Consider the following 10,759-nt stretch of genomic DNA (forward strand, 5'->3'; position numbering starts at 1 on the left):
ATATTTGCATTTAACATTTTATGCACGTTCTTGTTAAAGCCTCCCTTGTGTTGACATCTAAATGCCCTGAGACTGGTGCTGGGTGCCGTGATCTTGGATGTGATGTCAGCAGCTCCAGCAGACTCAGAGCTGTTACACAAGCAACACTCTATAGCAGCCATTCTCAACCAGAATTCCATGGAACCCTAAAAGGTTCCTCCAGAAGTTGCTAGGGGACCCTTAAGCTTTGGCTAATCTACTTCCAATTTGATGGTACATGGATAGTTCTGGGGTCAACGCCACCTGCACGGGTATAATTCTGACCACCATTCTAGATTGTAAGCTCTAACGAGCAGGGCCCTCTGATACCTCCTGTATTGATTTGTAATGTAACTGTACTGTCTGCCCTCATATTGTAAAGCGCTGCGCAAACTGTAGGCGCTATATAAATCCTGAATAATATTAATAATAATAATAATAATAATAATAAGGGTAAGTTATCTAACCAATATAAAAGGAACATTTTTTTCACTCGCCCACAATTGGTTTTAGCAGGGGTTCTGAGAGACCTAAAAAATAGGTTCAGGGGGTCCTCTAGGGTAAAAAGATTGAGCAAGGCTGCCCTACATTATTCCCCTTTGCTCTTTCCCCTGCACCTACATAAAACATAGGTAGGTAAGGAGAGGAGAGGAGAGGGAGGAGCTGGGCCAGCTCCTCCATTTCAGATGGTCACTGATCTCCTTTTCTACCATACACCACCCAACATGTGGGATTGTGGAGCCCAGGAATCATATAGCCGCCAGACCGCTTTTGAGAAGCCAGCTGTTTTCCCATTAGATTTACAAGCATTGCTGCCTGCTGCAGGAGCCTGTTTAAAATTCCTTTTTGCTGCCAAAGTATGACATACGTTGGTGGCTGTGAAAGTGTTAAAGGCTTCAATAAATCTGCTTGAAGCTTGCTGAAAATTTTGCAAAAGCTTGCCGATGTCTTCATGAAACTTGCAGTTTACGCTGCTCTTATACAAGCTCCATGTGAACCAAGCCCAAGGGAGCACCTCATAAAAAATTAAACTTCTATTGCAGGGAGAGTCTAAAATCCAATGCGCATTTTAATGCGGACTTATGAGAAAACCAAGGAGCCAATCGTACAAATGTGAAATTTGATTTTTGGGGGTATCAATGACATACAGAACACCTAGGTCCTTATTTGAAGAAGAAAGCAACACTTGTCAGTTTCAGAAAAGCAACAGTGCTTACAGATTAAATGGAAAGGTAAATTTTTTAAACCAAAAATTAAATAAATGGCTTATGTAGCAATTACGGTATATATTCTATATGCTTTTAAATCAAAAGTGGCGTTTTTATTTTAGATGTAAAACTGAAATTAAAAAGGTTTCCCCATGTTATAGGGAACATCTAAAAATTTTAACTGTGCCCAAGCAGTGACCTCAAAAATATAACTTTTTACCTTGAGCATCTCCTGAAAAAAATAAATAAAAAAATAAAATAAAATAAATAAAACTGTGCACCACCAGGTATAAGAGGGTAGACATTTTTGTGCCCATGTCCTCATAACTGCTTGTCTTCAGTGTGAGATCTAAGGCACTGCTCCCACCGATTACTACTCTCATGAGATTTGGCGAGGTCACTACGGTGTTGCTCACCCTTCTCCCTGCTGGTGGCTCTGACATGAGGAAGCATAGTTCTGCCTCTACCAAGATGGCTGCCCTCCAAATAGATGCACAGTGCAGAACAGGGCATGGTGAATAATTATTGGGGAAGCTATCAGCTGCAAGGAGACCACAGGTAATACTGGCAAAAAGTCGCCTTCTGAGTGCCCGATTTTGGGCACAGCTTCCAGAGTTCAGTTCCTCTTTAATACACCTAATTAGAAGCTGCCAGGAATAGAAGCAAAGAGTCACAGTTTGGGAGTCATGACTGAGAACATAAAAGATACTCACCACCTGAAGAAGGCACAGGTTGTCCCGCAGAGAGGCCAGGACTCCAATGAAGGACACCACAAACATGACCAATCCCAGGAGGATGAGAATGATAGCTGGAGCCAAGAAAGCACCATGGAGCGTTTTGTACTTCTGTCTCTCCACTTCAGCATATATCCCGATAGCCAGGACCATAGCACCGATCAGCTGAGGAGGAACAAGACACAGCGTCAGCTAGGAAAGGCATTTGTGCATTTATATACTGTGCAAGTGGTGCTTTCTAAATTAAATTGTTACATATATTGGATTTGTCATTCATAGAAACCAAATTCCAGCTATTATTTCTGATGGAAGTTATAGCAAAACAATGGCTTCAAGCACCAGGATTCATTTTATGGCACCCTCCCTAACAACACATATACCAACATTCCATTACTACCCCTCTGCGCTGTTCAGTCCCTAAGCTTAAAAAAAATAAAAAATTTAATACAGGTACAGCCAGATATGTAGGGTGGATAATGGGTCCTACTCTCCTGTGTGACAGCACTGGTGCTTGGCGATTGGTCCAGTGGTATCACACACTGGCCCATCTGTAATATTGATTGGGCCCTGGGCAAACATTTTCTTGGGCCCCCCCCCATATTGAGACATACAAAAAAAAAAAAAAAAAAAATAGCAGATCGGCTCAAAATCAGTTTACGGCAGATCACTGACCATGACCGGGGAAGGGGAAGGGGCAAGGCACGCGGGGGCGGGGTTGGGAGTAGATGACACTGACCATGACAGGAGAAGGGGCGGGCGAGTGGGGGACACTGAGCCATTCTGCCTCACCTCCTGTTACAGCTGCTGGTGACCGATACGGAGAAGCGGGATGAGCGTGCTCCAACACATACAGCCTACAGCTTGCCTCTCCCCTTTCACACTCAACCGGCCAGGAGAGCAAGTGGGGAATCTGCTACACCCGCTAAATGGGACAAATATTTGCGGGCAGCGTGGGCTCAAGGAGCAGTTGCTTTTGGGACCGACCTGGGCAACTGCCCCTTTTGCTCCACGTTAAAGACGGCCATGATCACACAGGGGAAAGAAGAGAGTCTTTAGCCCTGTATAAGCTAAAGATAGAGCTACTAGGAGCTTACACCACATTTCCTTTACTCACTCCTGGCAGCTGAATAGAGCATATCTCCAGTGCTGTCACACAACCAAAAGCTTAGATATTTAATCACACGATCTTGATTAAAGGGGACAGTTCTTTTTTTTACCCTTCAGAGATAACGTGATCAAAGGTCTAAACTTTTGGCTATGTGATCAGCGCTAGAGAAAAGTAATTGAGTTGCAGTCTTGGGTCAGGTTATCATTGTGGTCTATGTCATTGACACGGCAGACACCAACCAAAGAAGAACTCTAGGAATGTTGAAGATCCAGAGATCAGAAAATTGTGGCAATGGATCTCCCCACTTTCCTGCTTTTATTATTTATGAAATATAGCAAAGCTTTTAGTAACTTTACAAGTGCCAACAAATTTCTTATATGCCACAATCTACAGCAGCTGTCTTTTTTTTAAAGCTAAACTCTATTGCAGACGTAAATTGGCCCAGTGCAATTGTGCCCATCCCTTATCATGCATAGCCCATTCTCTATTGGACAAGTCAGAGAAAGGGTGGCGTCACAATCCCTTCAAAGGACGGCTTGTAGTCATGGGGAAAAAAAAAAAAAAAAAAAAAAAAAAAAAAAAAAAAAAAACACACCACACGGCAATTTTTTAAATGCTAGCATCGCTGAGCGAGCGAACCCCTGTGGTCAGTGAGCAAAGGGGAAGCTGCTTAGCACAGGATCTGGAATAGCTTAGCTATCACTGTAGTTGTGCTGACTAATATAGTGATTTATAGCATCCCAAGCAACCCTTCAGGTTTAAGAGGGGTCAAAGCTGGATAATAAATATACCTGGAGTCAGGCCCATCGCAACAGGACAGGCAAACCAAACAATTGCTTGGGGCCCCGAGCTGGCCCCCTTCTTATAAATGCTGTGGCCTGTAGCATGGCCGAGCTCCTGTTCCTTCCTCCTGCAGTCCGCGGTACAGGAGATTCAGTTTCCTGTTACCGGCCGGACTGACAGGAAGTTCACTCACTTCCTTTCAGTCCGGCAGGGAACAGCAAACGGAATCTCCTGCCACATGGTACGTGGTACGTGGTAGGGAGGGGGAAGCAGTCACCAAAACCTGTTGCTCACAGCTTGATTAGACACCGTTGGATTTCCTTTGCATATTGCACTTTTTGGACTTATTTCATGGACTTTATTAATATATTCTGGCACTAGTTATATACAACATTTGCCACTGTGTTCACACGGATTACATTGCACCAGGATTTGCTGCTTTATTGTTGCCTATGCATTTTTTTAGTTCATGTGACACATAGCATTCTTTGGACTTTGCACTTATCATTTGATTCTTATCATTTGCTTTGGGCCCCCAAATTCCTTCAAACGGCCCTACCTGGAGTGAAGGTTAAAAGATGCTCCTGTCATTAATAAAATGCAGCCCCAGGGCTCCAGTCTAGTGACACTGCCTAGGCCTAGGAAGAGGGCACCAGTCAGCTGCAGGTAAGTGGGGGCATTTCCTCAATCTTCTTCCCTTTAGAGATCAGGCTGTATATTGTAACTTTGGAGTAAGGTTAGGGTCTGCAGTAGGGGTTGTTCTGAGTCATGATTTTTGAACACTCCCATCAAATGCGCAAGCACCAGGATTTCCTGGATTGTATCATCAGAGCCAGCATCTCACAGTTTAGGAAGTAGATGATGCCCCTGGGTAATAACAAAGGCAGTTCCTTTCCTCGTTTGAGGAAAGCAGATAAAATTAAAAGCAGAGTATTGTGATCTCTGAACAGAAAGATCAAAATGATGCTGGTTCCTGTTGAACTGACTACATTCTGATTAATTGCAGCTGGCCATAAAGCAAAGTGGTTAAGTCACATACCCCAATTACCTGTATCCCCCCCTCTATTATGAAGAGCTAAAAGTACTGTGTTTTTTTTTTTTTTCATAATTATATTCCTAAAATATCTTCTCACACTGCTGCTCTACGGTCACGTGATCCATCTCTGCTCTCCTTCCTCAATCTAAGGAGAGCAGTGGCAGGGGCTGAGATTTCCTTCTGTCGTTATCCGGCCAGCAGAAGGAGGTCACGTGACTGCCGAAAGGTGCTGTGAAGGGAGGCATTTAGGATAATAATAATAAAAAAAATAAAAATAACACAAACAAACCCCAAACAAACACACACACACACACACACTAACTTTAGGTCTTCATAAAACAGAGAGGATACAAGTACTGGGGTTATGTATGCGACAAGAAGGAGGGGAGAGGGAGACTGTGGGATGATTAAGGCATGTAAACTGACCCCACGGTATCAGCCTTGATTACAGTGGTCAGTACACTAAGGCTAATATAGAAACAGGCAGGATCAACCAGGTATTTTAATTGGAACATAGAAAGGGACAAAATGACACTGCAACAGCACTATGCTGTTATTCATGGTTTAACATCCCGCCTGTGCTATAGGCAAAGGATGGCTACAGCGCAGGCTCACATTGCCAGGAGGGCGTCTATGGACATCCTCCTGTAACCACGCTTCCCACATGCTCCCCTGCGGCGTGCATTGGCAGGGATCTGTAAATGGGGTAAAGAGCCAATCACAGAGGCTCTTTACCATGTGACCAGCTGTGTCCAATCACAGCTGATCAGTGTAAATTGTATTTGCCGGTTATCGCCAGTCCTCATCTCACGCTAACAGCATGTGAGGATAAAAATAAATAAATAAAAAAAAAAAAAAGAGAGAAAGTGAAGTTAATTGCCAAATCCATAGTGTCCCGATTATCAGTGCAGCCCCAACAGTGCCTCCTCATCAGTGCCCATCAGTGCCTCCTATTAGTGCAGCCTCCTCACTGCATCCTATCAGTGCAGCCTTATTAGTGAAGGAGAAAAATAAATATTTTGAAAATTTTAACAGAAACTAAGAAAAAACATTTTCTCCTCAACATACATACATACAGACATACACTATAATTATTTATTGATAGTAAAAAAAAAAAAAAAAAAATTAATTAGTTTTGGTACAGGTTTTGTACCAGTGTGTTCAGTGTGACAACGCTGAAAACTGGAAATTTACCTGGACAGGAAGGGGGTAAAAGTGCCCAGTAGGCAAGTGGTTAAAAGGAACAGGAATTTTTATTTTTTAGGGTTACAACTGCTTTAACATAAAAATAAAATACAGTATATATGTGATGCTAGGTCAATTTTGATTGCTGTGGGGATTTTTCTATCATCTGAGTCGGCAGCAGAGTACAAAGGGTGGAAGTGTGTTGGCAATGCTACCTTAATAATGGAGATCCCCGGATCGGTAGTACAAAAGAGAAGTATAAAAAAATAAAATAAAAGGAGATAAATATAAAAAGAAAATGAAAACTTTCTGCACTCTCCTAATAACACGATATTCCAGGAAAGCTAGATCCCTTAAAAGCAAATTTTAAAAAATAGTTTTTTTTTAATTATATTTTTCTATCCATTTATAAAAAAAAAAACTAAAAAAAAAAACTGGTAGAATATTTTTTTTTTAAAAGGGAGGAAAATAAAATAAAAAAAATGGTAACATCTATGAACAAGATATTTGCATATTTTAGCGATTCTGTGAAAGAAAGAATGTTGTAGAGACATTTACAAGCCTATGCTTGACATGACCCCCCCCCCCCCCCCCCCCAAACACCACAATTATACTCTTCTTTCATCTATTATCAGTAGAAAGCTGTATACAAACGAGAGGGGGATTGGGATTGCCGTGTCATGCCTAAACACATACCACAAGATGTTGTCTGAGCAGCATATGCCTTGCAACACATGACAATGTATGTATTGACTCACGCACTAGGAATGTGAAACCCCAAACACAAGAAATGGACGCAGTTATTTGTACACACAAACACTTATAATCATTTCAAAGACATAATCACAGAAACAATTTTACTCTGAAAGCTCACACTAAGATTTCTACTTTCAACCTCGAAAGCAGGCGCAGGTCATGGATCCATCTCCACTCACAAACCACCAACCCATATGGAGTATTCACCAAAGCAACTTTTATTTCACATATTGACCCTACCTTGGATTGTAATGGAGCTGAACTTGCAGGATGGGCTTTCTGCAGATTTACAGACCTGTAGAGTAAGGCTGGCCAATTTTGTTTGGGTAGAACGTCACACAACCATGCAATTGTCAGTTAAATCGACGCAGTGCCACATCGCAAAATAAATGGCCTGGCCATTAAGGGGGCAAAGCCTTCCGGGATTAAAGTGGTTAGTCAATAGCCTTGAAACTTCGCACAACCAAAACGTTTTTAATCTTCCCAACCCCATCCTGAAAATTTTGTGGCTTTTGGTTTCCCACAAGGTTAACTACTTGACAACTGGGCACTTACAAATCCCCCAACCAGTGAAGTGGCGACCCGATATGTCACAGTGGGCGATTGCGGAGCTCCAGGTCAGCTGGACCCGGGGCGTGGGGGGGGGGTGGTCGGTGCAGTCTAAGTTCACCTTACAGATTTTAAGGTGAACTTATATTGGACCCCCTCTAGTTTAACCTTTAAGCTATTCCAATGAAATGTTTCAGGACTATAATAAAAAAAATTGTTAAAAAGACCTTTGGTCCATTTTATCAAGCAAGCTGAGATTTGATTTTTAGAATATGCTGTCAAAAAGATACAGTCTTATATTGTGTGCATTTTGGGGAAATTTAATAACATCCAAGTTCTTTTTTGTAATTTAAGCCACATTAAACTCCCCCAAAAAAATAAAAATAAAAAAACACGCACAAGTACAGAGCCCCCTGACCCCCAGAGGCATAGCATGGACACCTAAAGGCAGGGAAGACTGACATTTTGATCTTGGGCACTTCCTAGGCCAGGGCTGTGCACGATCAAAGTAAGGTTGGGCATTTTCGAATGCTTTATTGGACAACTCAATAACTGACAGAGAAGGTATAGGGCTGAGAACATCCATGGCAAAACTAGATTAGAACAGAACTCCAGACTCACCAGTCCCCTTCAGTATTCCAGAGTGCAGCATCAATAGGAGCATTGGCTGGCACTGGGCATTAGAGCAACAACTGAATAAAGATAGTCATAAGATCTTCAGTCGGAGAGACACCAGACATGCTCCTTGGGTCCTTTACAGTAACATGTACCCTCAGTATCCATCCAGCATCTCTGGTTCTCTTCCTTAAAGCGGTTGTTCACCCTAAAGGGGAAGTTCCGCTAGTATTATCCCTCCCCCCCTCCGGTGCCACAATCGGCACCTTTCGGGGGGGAGGGGGGTGCAGTTACCTGGATAATCCAGGTAACTACACCCACTTCCGGCCAGACCGCCGCATCGCTCCGCCCCCCCCGTTGTGTTCTGGGAAACACACAGTTCCCAGAGACACAGCGGGGAACCAGCGCAGCGCGACTCGCGCATGCGCAGTAGGGAACCGGGCAGTGAAGCCCTCATGCTTCACTTCCCGATTCCCTGACAGAGGATGGCGGCGGTGGCTGCAGCGAGACGAGTGATCGCTCGTCATCTGCCGCCGACATCGCTGGAACCTGGGACAGGCAAGTGTGATATTATTAAAAGTCAGCAGCTGCAATATTAGTAGCTGCTGGCTTTTAATATTTTTTTTTTAGGTGCAGCTCCTCTTTAATCAGCATGCAAGGCCTCTTCTAGGTTTAAGGCCTAGTAAAACCTTTCCCACACTTGAGTATTCCCATCTCCAGGAAAAGCCTGAATGTAGGCTGTACAAAGACTGAGCATATGGAAATTCTCCTAAGTATATATGCACTTCCCCAGCATGCACCACTGGCCAAGAAACCCCTAGGGATTGGCTGGTGAGACAGACACAGACACACACAAAAATATTCCTCCATTGGCTGTCCCTTACTACGGCCACTACACAAAAGGTGGTAGGGGCTACACAAGCTGAATGTCACTCACTTGTTCTGTAGAAAAAAATAAAATAAAAAAAAATACACAAAACAACTAGGATAGGTTTTTGGGAAGCTGAAAGCTTGGGTTGTGCAAAGTATCAAGGCAACTGATTAACCACTTGCTTACTGGGCACTTAAACCCCCCTCCTGCCCAGACCAATTTTCAGCTTTCAGCGCTGATGCACTTTGAATGACAATTGCGCGGCATACAACACTGTACGCAAATGAAATTTTTATCATTTTTTCCCCACAAATAGAGCTTTCTTTTGGTGGTATTTAATTACAGCTGGGAATTTTATTTTTTGCTAAACAAAACAAAAAAAGATGCAATCATGTTTAATAGTTTGTTATAAAATTTTGCAAACAGGTCATTTTTCTCCTTCATTGAAGTGCGCTGATGAGGCGGCACTAATAGGCATAGTTAAGGCGACACTAATAGGCACAGATAAGGCGGCACCGATGGGCACAGATAAGGCGGCACTGATGGGCACAGATAAGGCGGCACTGATGGGCACAGATAAGGCGGCACTGATGGGCGGCACTAAGGGGCACTGATAGGTACCACTGATAGATGGGACTGATGGGCACTGATAGGTGGCTCTGCTGGGCACTGATATGTGGCACTGGGGTGCAGCACCTTTGTTGCTGCAGATTGTGGGCACTGCTGGGTGGCACTGTGGGCACTGCTGGGTGGCACTTATTTTTTATTGAGGTGGCACTAGCAGGGGGCAGATGGGCACTGGCAGGGCTGGCCGTGATCGGGACTGATGTCCCGATCACGGCCGCCGGTGAACGGCTTTTTTTTTCTCCTCGCGCTGTCAACGCAAGGAGGAATAATAGCTGGTTACCGGCTCCGTTGTATCACATGATCAGCTGACAGCTGATCACGTGATAAGGGGGTCGGGATCGACCCCTTCCTTGGATCGGTGATCAGGCGAGTCTCAGACTCGCCAATCACAGAGCGCGCCGCGCAGGCCGCTCGTGCACGGGACGACGTCAATAGACGTCGTCCCGGCAAAGGAGGTCCGCGCTGTAGCCGTCATTCGGCTATAGTGCGGGTCTCAAGTGGTTAAGGTTTAGGCACTTTATTGCAAGTTAAGCCCCATTAAGCGCCCCAATAAATAAATAAAAAACACCAAGCTTAACATACTCATTTTCTTTGTGGGAGACCAAAATCCATGAATCTTGTAGGGTAGGTTTGGGAAGTTGAAAACTTATGTTGTGCAAAATTTCAAGACAATTTATTAAAGTTTAGTTCCATTATGGTACATTAGGCTCTTTTACACTAAGCCACATGTTTTGGGATTGTAAAATATAGCTTAATGTGAAACACTTTTGGTGGGATTCACCAAATGTTCTGAAATGTTCAGACATAGACAGAGTCTTCTATTGTGCGAGGTTTGGGGGAAATTGGTTAACACTTAAGGTCTTTTTTGTACGTTAAGCCACATTAAGCTCCAAAACAAAACAAAAACCCTAATGCCGCGTACACACGTTCGGAATTCCGGCCAGAAAAAGACAGATGAACGCCTTTTCATCGGAAAAAGCGACTGTTTGTATGCTCCATCGGAATTTAGCTGTCCGAATTTCCGCCAGCCAAAACTTGATAGAACGTTTTTCTATCTGGAAAATTGAGAACGTGGTATTGGAAATTCTGATCGTGTGTATGCAATTCCAAGGATGCCAAAAATCAAGCATGCTCAGATTCAACTATGAGACGGAAGCTATTGGCTATTGAACTTCCTTTCTCTAGTCCCATCATACGTGTTGTACTTCACTGAGTTCTAAACGATCGGTGTGACCATGTGTAGGCAAGACAGCTTGAGCGGAATTCCAT

General features: G+C 43.6%; 1 protein-coding gene across 1 annotated transcript in view; it reads right to left on the reverse strand.

Moving 5' to 3' along the window:
• Positions 1-10,759, reverse strand: part of TSPAN15 (tetraspanin 15) — a 62,444-nt gene that overhangs the window by 42,199 nt on the left and 9,486 nt on the right. Inside the window, exon 2 of the mRNA XM_077480625.1 lies at positions 1,940-2,125. Within this exon, the coding sequence (XP_077336751.1) occupies positions 1,940-2,125 (186 nt within the window). The remainder of the gene's footprint in view (positions 1-1,939; positions 2,126-10,759) is intronic.

Source organism: Lithobates pipiens, unplaced genomic scaffold (genome assembly GCF_037356315.1).
Source record: "Lithobates pipiens isolate NorthernLeopardFrog02 unplaced genomic scaffold, aLitPip1_a1.2 Scaffold_1, whole genome shotgun sequence".
NCBI classification, from domain to species: Eukaryota; Metazoa; Chordata; class Amphibia; order Anura; family Ranidae; genus Lithobates; species Lithobates pipiens.